The sequence below is a fragment of the Mastigoproctus giganteus genome, chromosome 9 (assembly GCF_048544385.1).
Source record: "Mastigoproctus giganteus isolate SK-2022 chromosome 9, ASM4854438v1, whole genome shotgun sequence".
Taxonomy (NCBI): Eukaryota; Metazoa; Arthropoda; class Arachnida; order Uropygi; family Thelyphonidae; genus Mastigoproctus; species Mastigoproctus giganteus.
The window spans coordinates 36,489,788-36,511,618 of NC_143583.1; the positions used below are offsets into that span (position 1 = coordinate 36,489,788).

Consider the following 21,831-nt stretch of genomic DNA (forward strand, 5'->3'; position numbering starts at 1 on the left):
AGAGAAATGAATGCATAAATAAATAAAGAGAGAGGGGGGAAGCGTTAGTGTAAAGCTCCCTCGCAATTTATAACCCTGTGGAGACCTCGATTTGTACTAAACCACTTAAATGCACAGCTTAATCGTGACGTTAAGTATGATATTGCTTTTGCAGTGGTTTTAAGCGACATCTCGTTTCATAATTCCTCGAAAAGTAATTGGGAAAAAATGAGAATTACTATACTGATTTTTAAATAATTTTAGCTCTTTAAGTTTGTGCTCTTTAAAACTTTAATAATTTGAGCTTATCGAAACTATTCGATGACAAAATATTATGTAATTTAACTGAGATTAAATTTTATCATTAATTCGAATATTAAAATACTGTATTATTTTTGCTACTTTTAGTGGCTGGTCTGTTTGAAATAATATATAAATTAACATTTGTTTTACGTTTACATTGTAATGTTATTTTTATATTTTAGTTCATTATTATCTTTTTGAAATAACAGTATCACTGTGTTACAGTAAATGGATTTGATAAATCGTTACATGGAATCATTCCCACGTGAATAAAATGAGAATGTCAATGCAGTTAAACGGGGTTGTTGTTCTTAATGGAAAAATACGAATGCATTTTCCGTGGTAAACCCGCCTACCCAGACGCAGTTCACGTGATGGTTCTACTCTACTTAGTGTCGCGTTTTAGTTATTAGATTTTTCATCTGAGACCATAAATCGTGCAATCGCCTACATCATATTCACTAATGCACGCAAAGTGATTAGGTTTCGGAACTCCTGCCATATTATTTATTTTGGCCCTATAATTAGGGTTAATAAATTCCATTGAATTAATAAGATGTTTAGAAGGTTTAAAGGACAGTTAAAAGATTAAAGTTTAACAGTTTTACTAAACTGAAGAGTACAGCACCTCTTTTAAAAATTCAAGCAGCTGTTAGTAGATAAAATAGGCTATCGTCTCTTCAATTATTGAAGCCATTTATTTTTGGTGTTTTTGATCATTGTCGAATTAAGAGTGTTTTACAGGCCAATACGCACGGTATAAGTTTGTGGCCCACACATTAGGAAGAAATAAATACATAAATAAAACATAATAATAATAAATTTTCAAACATTGAACAAGAAGCGTCCCCTTTTTGAAGAAACTTTTCTCGATCAGTATTTGCAAATTATTTGTTTCATCCACAGAAACCTTTCATATTAGCAGTGGCTTTGTTTTAAAGTGAAAACAACGCGTTTAATATTTAAAATTCAGTAGTTTATGTATCGCTTAATGTAATATCTTACCCTTGTGGGTATCACGATAGATATAATCACTGTCCTCCCTACACCGAGTGGAAAAGGACTGGGTTCGAATCTCATCAATGACCCCGAGGAATTTTTATGTTTTTTTTTTCACATCATGGCTGAGTTATGGAAGTGAAACTTCGGCACTCACCAAAAGAATGGAAGAGAAGCTGAAAACTACACAGCGAAGAATGGAACGAATTATATTAGGAATCAGACTGATGGATAAGAAGAGAAACACATGGATTAGGCAGCAAACTGAAGTAAAGGACATTCTTATCAAAACTAAAAAAGAACTGAAATAGTCTTGGGCAGGACACATAGCTTGAAGGCATGGTGACAGATGGATTAAGAAAATAACAGAATGATACCCAAGACGAGCTAAAAGAAAACCTGGAAAACAACAACGGAGATAGACAGATGAAATTCAAGAATTCGTGGACAGTAAATGGATGACCATTGCACAAAACAGAAGGAACTGGAAAGTTGTTGGAGAGGCCTTCATCCTGCAGTGAATTGAAAATGGCTGATGATGATGATGGCTGAGTTAGTCGGTCTTAGGAAAAGTTGCAGACTTTTTCTCAGGAAAACTCGACTTTTTGTCGAAGAAATAGGTAAATAGACCATAGATTACGCCCAGTTTGCGGACACAATATGCTGACAGCTCATAGCCTTAGTTGCTTTGGAAATTAACATACATGCTTATGGATTATTACCTCCATTCATGTGTGGAAGAGGTTGAATATAATGTTGACAATGATGGTAAGGAAAAGCAGATATTACTGATGGTAAGAAAAAGCAGATATTACTGATGGTAAAGATAAATGCAGAACTTAGAAATATGATGGCATAAGTATACTATATATGCTAACTTCAGATTATGACGGAGAGAAAATAGGTGGTGCATATGAGAGAGTAAAGAAATGATTAATATAGAGATAAAGAATTATGTGATATAATGGAAAATTATGGGAATTGTGTGGGTGGCGACGGATTAGGAGGGAAGAAACAGGGGAGAAACTGGTTGAATTTGGAATCATAAAAGGAAGCGTTATAGTTGGAAAATGCTAGGGTGGATGTGATAAGGTACTGACGATTATACAGAGGGATACATGGTTCTTTCTTCCGGAAACTTGGGTTTTTCTTTCAGCAAGCAGGAAAATCGACTATTGATCACATGAGATTTATAGACGTAATATATACAGCACAATATGGTCTAAGTGGCTGATGCGCCTAAAACCCAACACCAACTGGACAGAAAATTCGAGTTTCGGAGAGAAAGAACCAGGCAACCCTTGTCTGGGATAGACGTAACTGAGTTACTTTGTGAAAAAAAAGTCCGTAAAAATTTTTCTCGTCATTCGCGGGATTAGAACTCTTGCCCTTTACCCGCAATGTGGAAAGACGGTGATTATAACGACTGTGCTATCTTGAGGGCATTCAGTATTCTACAACATTTTTAAACATTTTTTATAGTTCTCGTCGTATATGTACATATTGGTGTAATCACGAAGAGAAATCATATAGACTCCCGCTTAAAAGTTTGAAATGATATTTCATTTTTCATAATTTTCAAAAGTTTTTTATTAAAATAGAACCAACTTGTTTATCAGTTTTTTATTAAAATAATTTGTATTATATATATAAAAAATGGTTTCTTAATGGTCTGACTGCTGATGCGGTTCATCCATAATAATGCGCCAGCACTTTTCAGTCAGGGTATCAAGGGAACATCATGATATTATGCGTTCTGCAAAGTGAATAGGAAGCGGCTGTTCTTTTCCACGGCCTCTTCGTTCACCCGAACTAAATTCTCTAGATAATTATCTGGGGTCACTTGAAAAGTCTAATCCATGATGTCTGCAGCATGGATTAGACTTTTCAATGTGCGTCTGCGCGGGTGGCACAGTGTATCGTCACCGTCCTCCCCACACCGGATGGAAAAGGTCTGGGTTCGAATCCCGTCGATGACGCGAGGAACTTTAATGGGCTTTTTGCTCTCCGTGGCTAAGTTAGTCGGTCTCAGGCGTAGATAGCAAGGTTTCCCCCCCAGAAACGATTTTTTTTTCGTCCAACAAAACAGGAAAATCGACCAGAGAACACACGCAATTTACAGACAAAATAAATATATGGGTAGATGTAATCATTTACTGGTGACCCTAATATCTTTTTTTTTTTTTTTTTTGCCTGCAGAGGTGCAACTCAGTGAATAATTCTCACAACAGGTTCGAGATGCTTATGAAAAAATTCGCAATACATTACCTACAAGTTGGTGGTAATTTTAATCAATAGAAGAGCAGTCTTGTTACAGATGTCTTCTCTTGTAGGCTGCAGTACTATACAACATAAACCGGTATGTATAAGCCATTTATTTTGTTTGGTTATTTCTCGGCTCAAAGGCCCCCGACGAATAACGTAGAAATGTCGATGGGAATGAATGAATTGACAGTAATATTATTTTTAGTTTTTAGCATTAGATTAAACTTAGACTAATATGTTGTTAAATTACGCTTTTGGAAACATGTATCGTTAGACAGCACCATATAGGCTTTAATCCGCCTGTATTGCAACTGTGAAAAATTCATCTGATCTCACATAATTTCTGATCCCACGCCATAATAATATGCATTAGTCTAAAATTATATATATACATACATATATAGTTTGGTCACCATTTTTGTCGATTTCTAAATCAGACAATTTGCATATAATCGATTATTAATCATTCGATATGTCCATCGCTAATTTTATGTATCTAATGAATACAGAGGGTGTAAGCAGAAGGATAAATCCCACCTTCTCGAGATTTTGAAAAGATTTTTGTTATTTCCTTTTTTTTATCCCTCAGTTTACTGGCTCAGATTGTTAAACAAAAGTCTGTATTTCTCTTTCTATTGAATTACGTCTCCACCCCCTACGCCCAAATTTAGAAAAAAAAAAAAAAAAATTATGAGTTATCTCACCCTACGAATTTTTGGGCACACACTCCAGTATGCATAAATAAATTAGATTTTTTTTTTTTTTTTTTTTCTTTTCATCTGCATGAAAAACTCCAAATTCAGAATAGCAAATACAATACAACTCCCACAGTTTCTCTGGTTGTGGAACTGTCCGGAAATGTTCGTGATCACGAAATTGTTATCGCTTGGTTAATCTTTTATTAAGGTTCGTGGTTCACTGGAACTGAATGAATGTCGTGGGTTAAAGCAATCAGTCAAACTCCATCCGTTAAGAATGATCCTTTTGTTGTTTAATGTGACTAAGTACGGATGAAGTCTCTCTCGCTCTGTACATTCACTTTCCTCCAACATATATAGGAAAGTTATTCCAGTGGTCACATAACAGATAGGTAACAGGACCAGTTTAAAGAAAGATATAAAAGGCATGCGCATTGCAGTGATTGGTCAGCCAGAACAGAACGGAATGAGAAAAGGGTTTCGAGTTATTCTTTTTCTTCACTAAGTAGAAAAATTGTAAAAAGTAAACATGGAATTCTTCGACAAATAAAATTTAGAATACAATGTTAAAAGTAAATAATAGCAATGCTAGTTCATTACTAAACTAAAAATAAACAAAATATAAAACTGTATATATACAAATTTTAAAGCGGTAAAACATTCAAAATATAAAAATCTACAAATAATCTTCCCTGAATAAAACTTTGGTTAAGAAATTTCAAATAAATAAAGTGAATGTTAATAGAATGTAAAATACTCGTAACAACTTACGTATATGGTGTGATTCTCATATAAAAGTTCCTTGCTGAGACAAGAGTAAACGAATTTTTATTGTACAGTTCCTATAGTATATAGTACCTATACTATACAATATCCCATCACAGCTGTATAGCTAGGGGTTTTAAAAATTACAGATATGATGTTCTACACATTTTATGACAAACATAACATTGACTATTATTATGGATACCTTATAATAAAAAATAATACAGAGACATCTATTAAATGAAAAGTATTGTTCAGAAATATACAATTACAGTGAAAAAGAGAGAGCGTTGTTGTTGTAGTATATCAAAAGTGGATCAACACTGACAGAATCCATACTGGCGATCATTAATCAGATGGAAGGGTTCGAGATAATTTGAGAGTTCGCGGTTGACGGTTTCTCCATGACTTTGGTAAAAGCACAGGTAAGTGCAATTGAGCGATACTTAGATGGGAGGAATTTGTCACTCTTTTTAGGGATTGGTTGGATATGAGCAAATGCCCAAGGGGAAGAAAAACCACCATTGGAATTAGAAAAACCACCGCCTGTTATACCCAACACACTTCACCCGATGCCGCTCGTGGTTTTCGGACTGATTGCCAAGAAAGCTCCAGGTTTAATGACATGTTTCCACTTTTTTTCAAAATGTATGCTCCTGAGCTTATCCATTCTGTGCCTCCTTTATACATTTTTATAATAATAATAATAATAATAATAATAATAATAATAATAATAATAAAATAATTTAATAATAATTATTATTATAATAATTATTATAATAACTATTATATAATAGTACAATACCTGATACCCGTTTACCTGATATCAAGAGAATTCGTTTAAAGAAAGATATAAAAGGCATGCGCATTGCAGTGATTGGTTAGCCAGAACAGAACGGAATGAGAAAAGGGTTTCGAGTTATTCTTTTTCTTCACTAAGTAGAAAAATTGTAAAAAGTAAACATGGAATTCTTCGACAAATAAATGAACTTGTTAAGAAAAGTAAATTTCTTGACAACAAGTTGTAATTCTTCCTTTACAAGTGGCGCACTATGGTCATAGTTGCTGATGCGCCTAATAAATCCCGAAACAAACAAACAAACAAACCTTTACAAGAGTTTTGTACAAATTTGTTATCTTACAGAAAAGACTATGAAGTCACTACACATAGTATATTCCACACTGTAAACAGAGGTAGTAGTTTATCTGCATATCAATTCTAATCTACTGTGTCATTGAGTATCAAGAATTTTCTTATTAGGAATTTTAATTTGGAGATGGGGTAGCTTCTCCTGAGCCTGAAATCAATGCTAGCCAACAAGTTGTTTATTATATTCATTGTGTGCCTATCTCCAAATCTATTTAGTATCTTAGGGTGCAGAGGCGGATTTAACGGCGGGCGCACCGGGCGCGCGCCCTGAGCCCCGACTTCTGAAGGGCCCACGCAAAACCCCAACAAATTAGTTGAACATATTAGTTCAAAACTTTGTGATTATTATTATGCTATTATTAATTATATTATACATATATTCAAATTTTATTGGAAATAAAACATTAATAGTGCATAATATTTTTTTTTTATTTAAAAAATTGGTTAACATGCATTTTTATTTTCCCTGTCTCTCTCTCTCTTTTTTTTTTTTTAAGGGACCCAATATTTTCGTCTGCGCCCGGGGCCTCAACCGACCTTAATCCGCTCCTGCTAGGGTGAGGCAAAGTAATTGCTTTTGGGTTCCTTAAATTTTGTGAGACATTTCTTTGCAGATTCGACTCTTCAAAAATAGTGTTAAGATTTTTTAAGAATAGATTTAACTTCAGTTTTTGAACTGGATACAGTATTTTATGTTTCAACAAAAATTGCCTTCTCTTGTTCAGGTCATTCCAAGAGTTTGTCCCCATTAAAAGTTTCAGAATCCTATTCATTAAGTTGTTTATTGCCCTTATTTCTGTTTTATTTGCTCGTGCCCATATATTTACTAAATTTTTTTTTTTTTTTTTTTTTTGATTTGGTAGTTGTTGGCGCATCGGCTTCTGTGGCCATATTGCACCTCCCAAGGTTTTTGCAGTACTTTGATCCAAGCCCGAGGCGGGAATCGAACCCGCGACCTTTGGGTTGCGGGGCAGGTACTTTACCCACTCGGCTAGCCCGGTCGGCATATTTACTAAATAATTGAGTTGGGAGTCCACTAATGCATAAAATAAGGTAACTTTTGTTCTAAGATTTAACTTATTCTTAATGTAGTAGAAAAAGTACACATAAAATCTCATTTTTTTTGTACAAGTTTGTTATATGCATTACCCAACTTAGACTGTAGTCAATCCATAACCCAAGGTAACAATGATTTGAAACTTCTTCCACAATTAGACATTCGCAATTCTTGAAATTCTGATCATGTAGGCAATCATGTTTGTGCAATTTGATAGAGGATTGAATGTCCAAGGTTTGATGAGGTCTTATTACCAAAAATTTTGTTTTTGTAAAGCTGAGTGCTAATTTATTATCGTGCAACCAAGTTTGTAAATGTATTGCATCCTGTTGTAAATCATTCTCCATTTTTGTTAGGTTCTTTCCTATTATATATAAGATTATATCATCTGCATAATTTTTTATAGAGTTCTTAATTACTTCAAATATGTCATTTATATAGATGTTGAACATGATTGACCCAGCATAATTGGCCCTGGTATAATTATTATAATTATACAATTATGATAATTGTATAAAATAAAAAAATAATAAAATAATTTAATAATAATTATAATAATAATAAAATAATTTAATAATAATTATAATAATAATAAAATAATTTAATAATAATTATAATAATAATAAAATAATTTAATAATTATAATAATAATAATAATAAAATAATAATAATAATAATTATAATTATAATAACTATTATTATTATAATTATAATAAAATGTATAAAGGAGGCGCAGAATGGATAAGCACAGGAGCATACATTTTGAGAAAAAGTGGAAACATGCCATTAATGTAGGCAGAAAATGAAGCTGGGGATTTGGATATAAGCCTATTGGCGATATGCTATTTTTTTTTCTCTACTCACCGCAATGGACCAAAATATGCTTTACGATCTACCATCTGCGAACTTCTGATCTATACGCTTGCATCCTTGCGACATTTTATCGGTAGTAAGACCTTGTTTTCTTAATTCTTTGTTGCATTGTAAATATGGTAGAACAACGAAGTGAACCTATCTCGTCATGCATGTCAAAAATAATCACGTTGTGATAAAGGCCCAACGTGAAATTCCCCACGTCATCGACGGGACTCGAACTCAGGTCTTTTCCACCCGTTGTGGGGGAGGACGGCAACCCTACAGCTTATATAACAATTTTTGCTTATCATGAAAAAAAAAAAAAAAAAGGTTATGCAGTTCAGATGTATGCTTAACTAAAACAGTTTCTCACATTTCCAGCTTATGGTAGCCAGTAAAGTTGATGAGAACTTTGTCGCTTATAATTTCTGCATGCAATTACACTTCGTTTTCAGCTCCACATGTGGCTGGACCTCAAAACAAAATTTCTTCAAGTAAACAAAATGATTTATACGTAATGTTGTTGTAATCGGGTTTTAAGAGCATCAAAGACTAACTCCATATTGCTCCATGTATACGGTCTGTAAATCTGTTCCGAAGTCGATTTTCTGTTTTGCTGGACGAAAAACCAGTTTCCGGGAGAAAAAACCATGCTACCCCTGCCTGTGACCGACTAACTCAGTCACGTTCAGAAAAAGGCCCATAAAAGTTTTTCAGGTCACCAATGGGACTCGAACTCAGGTCCTTTCCACACGATGTGGGGAAGATGGCAATCTTACCACTGGCTACGTAATGAAAACTAGGGTCCTGGGATTGGAAATGCCGTTACGGTTCGCTACACGTATCGATAACACCATACACGTACTTGAAGGCCGCCGTAGCCTAGCGGGTAGGCACATAAGTACACGTGCCTTGAGTGACCGAAGTTCAAACCCGTGACTGCTGAATACGGTGCTGTTTCTTGTATTCTGTCTATCTTGTGAACTCCTCTGACCGTTTGGTCGTCACAGAGTATAAACAGAAAATTTATTTATTTATTATATTAAAAACGCACGGTCGTTTAATCATTTATTAACGACCTTTCCGTTTCTTTATTTAAATTTTCCATTCTGAGACATGATAGAAACTGTATGGGTTGCCGTGTGCCCGTATTTTCTTATGCGTGCTATTGGTTGGCCACCACTGTGATAGGGTGTGTTTTGATACAAACGTAGGAACGTTTAACATATAAATTAAAAAAAAGAGAGAGAGAGAGAGAGAGAGAGAGAAATGCAGATTGTTCAATAATGAAAAGAATTAAACCAGTGAGGCACCAAATGCATTTGCGAAAGCAGTTCAAATCTATGCTGCTGTTGTGACATTTCCCAGATCGCCGTAGCTTGTAGGGTTAATTCGCAAACTGGATAGGTTGCCTACAGATAATTGATTTGGCAGTGCAAATAAATCATTTCCTAATCTTTCAGCCAACGTTTCACTGGGAGACACATTAAAGTTTGTTTGCCTGTAGCTGTGAAATTTGATATTCCTCCTGACCAGCTGACGATACAACTATGAAACTTTTTCTTTTCTTTTTTTTAGTATAGAGCAGCTGCTTATTTTAACTCCAAAGTGAGGATATTATTGATAGATTGAAGTAAGATTTTATCTAGTTGATTGGCCAAGAATTGTGAAAGGTTTTTGGCACTTGCTCAGGGTTTCATGAAAACAAATCTGTTTTCATGAAAGTTCTGAGCAATTTGTTTTCTAAGTTCCAACTGCATTAATTAGAATTGCTCCTTATAAATATTTGTGAGCCTTCCTACTCATACAATCAAGTGATTATATATAAATATAAGTATATTTAATGACAATTTAAGAACTTCATTAATTAATTAATTATTAAATTAAATTAAAAAAATAGACTAGGAAATTTTGAAAAGCACCTTTACTAAAAATTATTTTGCATCTCTGTTATCAGTGATCAGATAAAAAAGATACTAGTTATCTTTTTTATTATTTTTATTTTATTATTTATTTTTATTACTTTTATTATTTTAATTATAAAATTAAATTAATTATATTATTAAACTATTAATTAAATTAAAATAAAATATTATAAATAATTTTATTATTTATTTATTATTATTTTGTTAATTAATTAATTATGATTTCCTTGGTTGGTGCAGCAAAAGACTCCAGCTTCCTTGCACCGTATGTCCACTGCCTGTGCCTTTTTTTTGTTTTTTTTGTTTTTGGTTCTTTTTAATACAGTATTTAGTCCATAACATTTACAAGACTGAAAACATTAAAGGTAAATAACTGTGATGTACCAGAGATTTTTTTATATATAAAACAATGAAATAATATAATAAAATTAAAATAATAGAATAATTGGTGACATTACAGGAATTAAGTACAATTGTAAACTCATTAGGCTTGCTACATAGTTTCCTAAAATATCTGACATAAGAATAGAGTTCAGCAAAAAAACGAAAAAATAAATAAAACATGGACTCATTGGACATGGTAGATTACAGCAGGAAATACCAATATAAAATATAATGAAACTGAAATTGAAACTTTAATTTTAAAATGCTAACCTGTTATTTATCATTTGAATTTGATTGTGCAGCATTTTATAAATTATTTTATTTTTTCATTTTATAAATTAAATTATTCACATGGAAACGCACTTGAATGCAATTTTCATTAAAAAAAGTTACTTTGTTATGTTCTTTTTAGAATGCAGTTTCATTAACAATTATCTATTTTGGATCAGTGTTATAATTAATTCGCATTTGTCTAAAGTGATCAGATCTAGAGCTTGCATTAGGCATGTGCAATCAGTGCACTGCTACAGCCTCACAGTTTAATGGGCATCACATAGCGAAATTTATACTCAGTGTCAATTTATTTTCATTTAAACCTGAATTTGGTCAAGAAAGCTGCACCAGACCTAATTAGGATTCATGGTGGCTCTGTCAATGCACTGAACTCCATTCAGTGCATTGCACCTTATTATAAAGTGATTGCTTTAGGCAGAACTGGATTGGAAAATTGCAAGATCAGTGCATTTGGTGTGAGCAAGGTTTCTTTCAATCCAAAAATTTTAATTCTGATGAAATTTAATACACTGTATTAAATTTCATCAGAATTAAAAATGCGAACTTTCAACATTTTCAACACTGTGATCACTGTAACCTAGTGGTTCCTTTATCTGCAAATTCTTAATGCATGAATAATCACTGCTGTAGAAAACAATCATCCAGTAAATCCACAAAAGTCTTTCTAGCATGTGAGTGACCAACTAACAAGTTCCAGTCAATATCTGGAAAGTTAAAATGCCCCATTACAAGACATTCTGATTTACTGGCCCACTCTATTTCTCTGTACAATTGTTCGTTGTACTCATCAGAGGCATTAGGCCTATAACACACTCCTACTCTCATTTTCCTTTTTCCAGTGCTTATGTCACACCAAACTGACTCAGCATTGCACTGTCCACCCATATCAACTGGATGCACTTCCTTAGATTTTATGTGTTTCTTAACTAACATCATAACCCCTCCTCCCTTCCTACCCTATATCTCCTTTCTGTACACATTGTTGTCCCCAAATTCCAATTCTGCACTGCTAATATCTGTGTGACACTATGTCTCTGATATCCCAACAATATCTGCCTTTAAAGTCTTGATCAGCACTTCAAATTCATCAATTTTATTTACTATACGTCTAGCATTAGTGTATATGCAAGTATACATGCACTTGTTCTTACTCTTAGTTACCCTAATACAGCCCATATTACTTGTTCCATAATGACTTCCAGCAACTTGCTCTGTAGGCTGCTGCTCATTACAATAGATGCAGTGCATGAATCACTTTTGCCTCTGTCTTTGTGTATGCTCCTAGACCACTGTCATAAGAATAGAAGAATTGGAGAAAACAGTCCTAATTAAGTTGTTCCCGCCCCCTCCCGTCCTTGCTAGCCTTTGACTGCACTAAGGGCAACAAAGCCTAGTTCCTGAAGCAACCTCCACCTTGTTTAACTTGATATGGAAATGCCGAAATTAGTTTAAAATGGCAGTCAGTGCTGTGGAATACTTGCCATATGTATAGTGCTAATGCTCTGCAGACCTGTTGCTTAAGCAGGTGGGTGAGATTAATTCTGCTGGTTCACACTTTTATTCACTTAAAGGCTAATTTGTGTTCTGAGCCCGATAATTTGTCCATTTGCATATCACTCTTGCAGGGCACAGATATAATTTGTAATACAAACAATACTTAAGATGTTTGTGAAATATAATATAAATTTATAATTAATTATTTTGACTCAAAAATTAAAAACTCTATAAAGACTATATCAATAATTATTATTAATTAGTATGACTAATTTAACTGAAGTTTAATTACAGAATTAAAATTCTTTGTCTCATTTTATGTACAAGTTTATTTTGATTTAAATGAGTTTTTAAAGTGTTTAAAAAAAAAAAAACTTAATATCAGTGATTATGCTATCATTGTTGTTTTATATGTACATGTTCTTTTCTTTTATTTCAGTAAATGTAATCAGGATCAGAAGAAATTTTAACCAGTTATGCCTCTGTTGTGATCTGATCTTCTTCTTCTAATAAGATGGATGGCCAGCAGTTGGAACTTTCATTAATTACTGTCTCATGTTTTATATGTCTTGTATATAGTAGTAAGTTGATTCATTTAAATATCACTAATTTACTATACTTATACAGGGTGACCAACTTTCATTTTCATTAATGGTTCATAGATGTAAGCATGAATATACAGATGTACTGTATGCTATTCCTAAAACTAGAAACTTTTAAAATAATAGCTGATGATTATATAAAAAACACTGTAATATAATACATATAAAAGTGAAGAAGTTGTTTCTCTGCTGGGCTTGTCAATAAGATTATTTAAACTTTTTCCACATACGATAAAATATACAATAAAACTGTTTAAAATACCACTGATATAAATAACAGTTTTATTGTTTTTACTGTGCATAGTGATTTATATTAATTCATTTCATTTATTAATTTAGGTAAATAAATTTAATTTTATTAATTTAAAATAGTAGCTTTCATAAAAAGTTCCCTGCTTCACGTAAGTTACAGTGATCAAAATAGTAATTTTATAGTAATTACCTTATTTTGTTTGTATGATATAGCTGAAAATCATATGGATAAATCCTGAGCTATTCGTCAAGCCTAAAAAAGTTATGAAATTTAAATATATTAAAAAACTTTAAGCACAAAGTATTTATTATGCCATATTTTAAACTTTGTTTTCTGTTTAGATGATGCTACACATTTTGGTATTTAGGACTAAGATGAAAAGATTTTTGTCATTACTATCTTTTAGAGTTTAATGTAGAGCTGACCATGAGGGAATTTAGGCTTTGCAGATTGCAGCCAGCAACTCTGAATGTTTTTCCCCATTCCCTTTTGATGGCATGGTAAACTTAAGTGAACAATTGGAGCTGCCTAAATTAAAATGGCAAATCAGAAGGGATGTTGAAATGCTTGGAATGAGTACGTCCTGATTTGTGGCATGAGCTCCTTGACTGCTAATTGTTTTTTTTTTTTTTGTGCAGAATGTTGACAGGTCTAGATTTCTGTGAAACATAATAGAACACCAAACCGGATGTGAGCTTCAGTTTATGAAATAGTTCATAAACTGAAGGAGGAAATAGTTCATAACTTGAGCAGGCTTTTGGCAAACTCCCAAACAGATGTAATACCTGCTAGAGCTTTTGCTGTTGTTGTTGTTGTTGTTGTTCTTTGGTTTTAGGAGCATTAGCAGCTAAGGCCATATTGCTTCAGGGATATGCGGTGGTCATTCCCTGACCTTTCCGTATTTGGTGGTCATGGGCTCGAACCCCGGTCTAATCAAGAAGCATGTGCTACGCAGTGCTGCTCCTGCTCACCTGGCTACGGAGGCACCAGAGCTTTTGCATGGTTATCATTAGACTGAGTTGCTGAAGTGCATGAAGCTTTTGTGCATTGAAGACAAGACAGAATCTGGCAAAAAAAAAAAAAGACAGAATCTGATAAATTACATTAGGCAGGACTGTAATTTATCAGATTCGGCTCTACGTGAAATGACTGGTAATGTTTGGCAAAAGTCACATGCCAATACCAGAGAGACTTCTCCCAGATTCCTTCTCTCTTATGTTAGAATAAGAGAGAAGATTCCTTCTCTCTTATGTTAACTGTCTGGCATGATCAAGAGCTGCTAAAGGCAGTTTTATGAGATTTTTCTCATTTCAGAATGTGCCACCACTTCAGAAATAACCTTTCCATCAGTTTGATATTTGTAGTTCAAGTGCTTTTTTGAGTTGCTACAATGATTGTTTGTATAGTATCGGACTGAGTGCTAGGGGAGTGCAACTGATGCACTTGCCACAGGTTCTGTCTAAAATAGGTGCCATGCCATTAATAAAATATGTTTTATATTTAACATTCAATATCAAAATTCTACTTTCTCTGTACCCATTTTAAATTTGTATTTTCAAAATTTTGAAAATACTTCTAAATTTAGGAATTATTAATAAACTTTTTTGTTAAGTGCTTTCTTTTAATGGTTCTGCAGAGTGAAGATGCTTTTCTGTGGGGCACGGGTAAATTTGCGAGGGATTTTTAAGTCATTAGTAATTTTCTCCGGATTAACCCCACAAACCAAAATGCTAGATGCGCTGCTGCATATATATGCGTGTTAAGATACAATATCAGGCACCAAAAATGCTAGCATCGTTCCTGTATAGTATTAGTATTGGCAAAATGATGCAATGAAACAAGTTTATTTGTATCAGCCAAAAAAAAAAAAAAAAGTGTAGCTAATCACCTAGTGTCATCATCATCTCTTTCTCTCTCATTCATTTGCAAGATACCAAACCAGATATTGCCTTTAATATATATTGGAAAAGTAATATGATGGATGGATATCAGAAGTATATTCAAATTATAACCAAACAAAGAATATTCCTACTTTTTTTGTTTTTTTTCTGTGTAGTTTATTTAACAAAGCACAACTTGATTTTATAGGTATTAAATTTATAAACAGTTTCCAAAAAAAAAACTGGTATTAGCAATTCAGAGTGATAAGTTGGGCTTACACCTTATTACTAGATTAACTCCTGTGGTTAGTGTATTATTTATGATATATTATGTCATAAATAATACACTAACTGTGACATTATAGTGGTTTCACCACTTGTCTTTCATTTGGAGAGGTCTGGGTTTGAATCCCATTGATGACTAGGGGAATTACTAAAGATCTCTTCAGTTGGGGCTGTACTTAGCGAGTCTCAGGTAGCAGGAGTAGGGGTTTCTCCCCATGAATTATCATGCATTTTCCAGTCTGCACAGCATGCAGATCAGCCCAAGAACACACACTCATGAAGGTAATAGAGCAATATGGTCTCATCACCTGATGCTTCTAAAAAAATTGTGATATGTTATTGCTATCTATCCTGGATAACTAGAAATGTTTAATGCTATATTTAAATTTTTGTTTATCTGTATTATGTTTTACTACATTTAATTAATGTATCATAGATTTTAGCATCAGATAAAAGAAAAATGTAAATGTTAGCATGGATTGTTTTAATCAAAACTGAAGAGATTTTGTTCATAATTTATAGTTAAAAACTTATATTTTATATAATATCTGCAAATTTATTGTAATTGTGTTAAATTATTCTTTGTTATGTAGATATTGGTCTTGAGTTCCTAACAGAGCCTAGCTCAGTTATGCCACATCCTGAAACTGGAAGAACTGTTTTCCGATGTGTGGTATCACCACCTACAGCAGATATACGGTGGTTACAAAATGGACAAATGCTTACGGAAGATTCATCCAGAAGGATAAGAGTGTCAAGACAAAAGCTAACAATACGTCTTCCGAGGAGTGATGATGAAAAAGATTTTAAATTTTCAGGTAGTCATCATGTTGACAGTAGCAGCGTATTCCAATGTTTGGCTCGATATAAGAACAAGGCACTTGTCAGTCACCCTGCTAAACTTATACTTGCTGGTGAGTGTTATTAACTTTTTTATATGCTTATTAACTATTATTGGTTTAGATCAGAGGTTAGTTGAGGAGGTTAGTCAAAGCACTTGAGACTTGCCCATACAACACCATGATCCAGTTTTGTTTAATCATCCTAACAAGGCATTGCCACAAAATTCTCCACAAAGAGAAACAGACCAGCTCATGTTCCACTTTCATTGAAAAGTGAAGTCCCTAAAATGCATTTAAAAAATCTTCATTCATGCTGTGTACATCAATTTTTCAAAATAATAGGTGATTTCCTTACAAAAACTTGTCTTCTTCAAGAAGAATGGATGTGATCCATTCTTCTTGATCCATCAATGGTCAAGTATGGATGTGAAAAATGTTTGAGGAGCATCTATCACTGTTTTTTTACCACAGTTTTGAAGTACATCTACCACAGTGAAGTGCAGAGGAGGTAGGATCCTGGTTGTGGGTAATTTCTCATGGCTAAAACTGTCAATGCCAATTCTGTGGAAATCTGGACCTCCATGTCCTAGCACAATAATGCTCCATCCATGCAGAAAGCAGTGTGTAAACCTGTTTTGAGGAAAACAAAGTCCGATAACTTGCCTGGCCAGCCCAGAGTCTAGATCTGAATTCCATAAAAATGTATGTTGAACTGTAATGCTGGATCAAGGTACAGCCAGTATGCTTCTCTTCTATAGCTGAACTGGCAGTTGTACTAAAGAAGGAGTGAACACAAATTCCTGCTGCCTTCTACAAGGAACTGAACAAAGAATTTCATATAGATCACTGCTATTATTGGATCAAAGGTGGGCCTATACATTATTAATTTGTTCATTAAAAATTGTTTTTACATCATTCTGATGGCTGTAAAGTTTTGGATGCCCATCTGTTATTTGAAGTGCATTTTTTGTTTTCCTAATGAAGAAGGTTCTAAAAAGCAGAAATTTTTTAAATATCCAATAATATTTTCTAATATTATTGACACAATAAGGGAAAAATAATAAAGTACTTTCAGAAATTATAAACAAAGTAATTTTAAAATACACAGTCTGCCAGTTAAATAATGAGTTAAAATTTGAAAAAAAAAGAAAATAATGCCAAGGTCTGGAAATGGTTATATATTTTTGAAGTAATCTCTGTATGACTGTACTCAGTGCTCAGAACAATTAATTAAATACTGGAATCACTGTTGATACTGCCCTGAAGTAATGTCCTTATGCTGCCACATCACTCCTCCTAGATGGCCTTAATGTCATTGAAACGCTGTCCTTTCAGTCCCCTCATAATTTACAGTACAAAAAATAGTCTGCTGGTGCCAAATTGGGCAAGTAGGGAGGGTGTTTGAGAGTTGTAGTTGCTTTCTTCACCAAAAACTGCTTCACATTCAGGGCTGTGTATAGCGGCATGTTGTCATGGAACAGCAGCCAGCTGTTTGTATCAAAACAAGTAACATTTTACTCAATTTATGCTCTCTTACAAATGTTGCATGACACCCAAATAATAGTGGCTATTGATTGTAGTGCCCTAAGGAATGAATTCCTTGTGAATTATTCTTTTGATATCAAAAAAAAATTATCAGCATTGTCTTGATGCAGATTTCTCAAGTTGAATTTTCTTCTGTCTGGCTGAGCTTGGCAATCGCCACTCTCTGCTTTTTCTTTTCATCTTCAGATTGTATTGGAAGTACGAACTCTTGTTGCCTGTCACAGTTTGCTTCAATATGTCTCAGCCATCTTCAGTAGATTCAAGGCAATGACAACAGTTGATTCTCTTTTGCTTTTGATCCGGGTTCAAGCTGTGTGATGCAAATCATGAATAAATCTTATTTGTTTCCCTAAATCATTTTTTAAAATATTGTCAATCATTTCTTTATTAATGTTCAACCTGTCAGTGATCATATGGGTGGCGATTCTTCGATCTTCGTTCACAAGATTGCAGACTCTCTTGATGTTTCCTTCATTTCAAATGGAAACTGGCCATCCCAGTCTGGGGTTGTCCCCAGTTGACTCGTGTCCATCATGAAAGAGTGCAAACCACTTGAACATGAGTGTGCAGGATAGACACTCACTTCATAAACCTTTTTTCTGGTCCTCAAATGCTTCTGTTGCATTTTACCCACCTTAAAATAAAATTTAATTATTGAATGTTACTCTGTCTCGAAATTTCCGACACAACACACCACCAATGTCTCATTACAACTGTTGTGACTCGGGATCTACTGAAGCAGTGCTCATGCATATGCACTCTATTGAAAGAGTACTCTCTAGCAGTTTAAATGGTGCACTTTTTTTTTTTTTTTTTTTTAAATATAGCATTCATGGTGCAAACAGGAAAAATCAGTCGCGTTATTTAATTAACAGACTGCACAGTTTATTACATTTCATAATGATGTGTCATTTTTTCATTGCATTGTATGACATACGATATGATATGATATGCATGAGCACTGCTTCAGTAGATCCCGAGTCACAACAGTTGTAATGAGACATTGGTGGTGTGTTGTGTCGGAAATTTCGAGACAGAGTAACATTCAATAATTAAATTTTATTTTAAGGTGGGATCTATCCAGTTATATTAAAGGAGGCAGCAAAGGAAGTAAGCAAACCCTTAGCCATAATTATGAGAGCTTCCTTGGACTCAGGGGAGGTACCCATAGACTGGAAATGTGCAAATGTGACCCCAATTCACAAAGGAGGATCAAAGGCTGACACAAGTAACTATAGACCTGTGAGCTTAACTTCTGTTCCAGGAAAATTAATGGAGGCACTGGTTAAAGAAGCACTGCAGGATCATTTAGACAAGACTTCAGTTATAGCTCAGACACAGCATGGTTTTGTTAAGGGGAAGTCTTGCCTGACCAACTTGATTGGATACTATGATGCAGTCACAAAAGAACTGGATGCAGGGAATAACTTTGATATTATATACTTGGATCTTAGAAAGGCTTTTGATACTGTTGCACATGGAAGACTGCTACACAAATTGGAGCAGTGTGACATTGGAGGCAAATTGCTGCTATGGATAAAGGGGTGGTTGAGTGGGAGAAGACAGAGAGTGGTAATCAATGGACACTGCTCATCGTGGACTAATGTTATTAGTGGAGTCCCTCAGGGCTCAGTGTTGGGTCCATTATTGTTTTCTGTATTTATAAATGATATTGATGATGGTATATCAAGCTTAATGTCCAAGTTTGCAGATGATACAAAGGTTGGCAGGGTTGTCAAGGACACTACTGACACTACACTGCTGCAACAGGATCTGGAAAGGTTGAGCAGATGGGCTGAGAGGTGGCAAATGAAGTTTAACATTGACAAATGTAAAGTACTACACATGGGAAACAGCAACCCCAGAGCAACGTATCAACTCTGTGGTACTACACTGACAGTGGTAGGGAATGAAAGGGACTTTGGGGTGATTGTGCAGGCAGATATGAAGTTCTCTGAGCAGTGCAGACAGGCTGCAAGAGTAGCTCATGGAGTATTGTCAATGATATACAGGAATTTTTCCAGCAGGGATAAGGAGGTGATTATTCCATTGTACAAGGCAATGGTCAGGCCACACCTAGAGTACTGTATACAGGTCTGGAGGCCTCATTTCAAGAAGGATGTAGAGCTGCTGGAACGAGTACAGAGAAGGGCAACAAGATTAGTGAATGGAACAAAGGGGTGCTCTTACGAAGAAAGGCTTAAGTTTTGCAAATTACAGTGTCTGGAGACTAGGCACCAGCGAGGTGATCTGATAGAGGTGTATAAAGCCTTGAATGGTTTAAGCATGCTCAATGCTGATGGGATTCTTCCTCTAGCTCAGAAAAATCACCTGAGAGGGCATAAATTCAAATTGAGGAAAGACAGATGTAGGATAGACATGCGGAAATTTGCCTTTAGCCAGCGGGTGGTTGGTTGGTGGAACAGACTGCCATCCCTTGTGGTGGAGGTTGATAGCCTAAATAAGTTTAAGGCTCAGCTGGACAGGTATTTTGAGCGAACGGAGGGGTGAAGTGGAAGTGGGTTTTTTTTTTTTTTTTTTTTTGGCTGATGCTGCATAAGCTTGCTTTCTTGCATCAAATGCCTCTACTAATGCTAATGCTAATGCTAATACTCAAGTCACAAAGGAGGTTAGGCAAGCAAAGGCAGATTATGAAAAATCTTTGGCAAAGGAGGCAAAGAAAAACAGCAAAGACTTATTTACTTATATAAAATCTAAAAGGAAGGGGATGATTCAGATTGGTCCACCCACTTGATATCAATGGTTTGACTGTAGATGATCATTCGCAGATAGCTGCTGAACTAAATGAGTATTTTGCATCTACATTCACACATGAGGAGTTATTCAAGGAGGAGAGGGCCAGATGTTTATCAAACTCTAACAGGGAGTTAAATGATTTTGTAATAACTGAGAGCAAAGTGGAGGAGAAATTGTTGAAGTTAAACATAAGAAAGGCACCTGAGATGGATGGGATCTATCCAGTTATATTAAAGGAGGCAGCAAAAGAAGTAAGCAAACCCTTAGCCATAATTATGAAACCATCCTTGGACTTGGGGGAAGTCCCCACGGACTGGAGATGTGCAAATGTATCTCCAATTCACAAAGGGTGACACGAGTAATTACAGACCTGTTAGTTTGACTTCTGTTCCTGGGAAAATAATGGATAATGGAGTTACTGGTTAAAGAAGCATTGCAGGATCATCATCTAGACAAGACAACAGTAATAATTCAGATACAGCAGGGGTTTGTCAAGGGGAAGTCTTGTCTGACCAATTTCATTGGATATTATGATATGGTCACAAATTGTTGAACTGGATGCAAAAAATAATTTTGATATCATATACTTGGATTTCAGGAAAACATTTGATACTGTTGCACAAGGAAGAATACTGTACAAATTGGAGCAGTATGGCATTAAGGACAAGTTGCTACAATGGATAAAAGGATGGTTGAGAGGGAGAAGACAAAGAGTGGTGATAAATGGGTACTGCTCTACGTGGATTAATGTTATTAGTGGTGTCCCTCAGGGTTTGGTGTTGGGCCCATTGTTGTTTTGTATATTTATCAATAATATTGATGAAGGTATATGAAGCTTAATGTAAAAGTTTGCAGATGATACAAAGGCTGGCAAGGTTGTTAATAACATTAATGACAGTATGCTGTGCAACAGGATCTGGAAAAGTTGGTTAGATGGGCTGAGAAGTGGCAACTGAAGTTTAACATTGACAAATGCAAAGTACTGCATATGGGTAGCAGTAACCCCAGAAAAATGTACCAACTATGTGGTGTTAGACTCAGGGTAGTGGAGAATAAAAGAGACATGAGGGTAATTGTGCAGTCAGATATAGAAGTTTTATGAGCAGTGCAGACAGGCTGCCAGAGTAGATCATGGGGTCTTGTCAATGATATACAGGAACTTTGTGAGCAGGAATAAGGAGTTTATTAAACATAAGAAAGCACCTGAGGTGGATGGGATCTATCCAGTTATATTAAAGGAGGCAGCAAAAGAAGTAAGCAAACCCTTAACTATAATTATGAAAGCATCCTTGGACTTGTGGGGAGTCCCCATGGACTGGAGATGTGCAAATATATCTCCAAATTGCCTTTAGCCAGTGGGCAGTTGGTTGGTTGGTGGAACATACTTCCCTCCTTTGTTGTGGAGGTTGATAGCCTAAATAAATTTAAGGCTGAGCTGGAAAGGTATTTGGATCAAACGGAGGGGTGAAATGGGAGCATTTTTTTTTTTTTCTGCATAA

General features: G+C 34.8%; 1 protein-coding gene across 4 annotated transcripts in view; it reads left to right on the forward strand.

Annotated features, from left to right (window-relative positions):
- The window catches only part of LOC150080147 (interference hedgehog-like), a 186,311-nt gene that overhangs the window by 52,337 nt on the left and 112,143 nt on the right, over nucleotides 1-21,831 (forward strand). For 2 of the 4 annotated variants that reach the window (XM_090381916.1, XM_090381913.1), the window contains exons 2-3: nucleotides 12,608-12,749; nucleotides 15,782-16,102. In XM_090381916.1, the coding sequence (XP_090238042.1) occupies nucleotides 12,683-12,749; nucleotides 15,782-16,102 (388 nt within the window). In that variant the 5' untranslated portion in view covers nucleotides 12,608-12,682. Of the gene's footprint in view, nucleotides 1-3,480; nucleotides 3,641-7,115; nucleotides 7,213-12,607; nucleotides 12,750-15,781; nucleotides 16,103-21,831 lie in introns of those variants that run through there. The other 2 variants (XM_090381915.1, XM_090381917.1) reach the window with 2 other exon arrangements.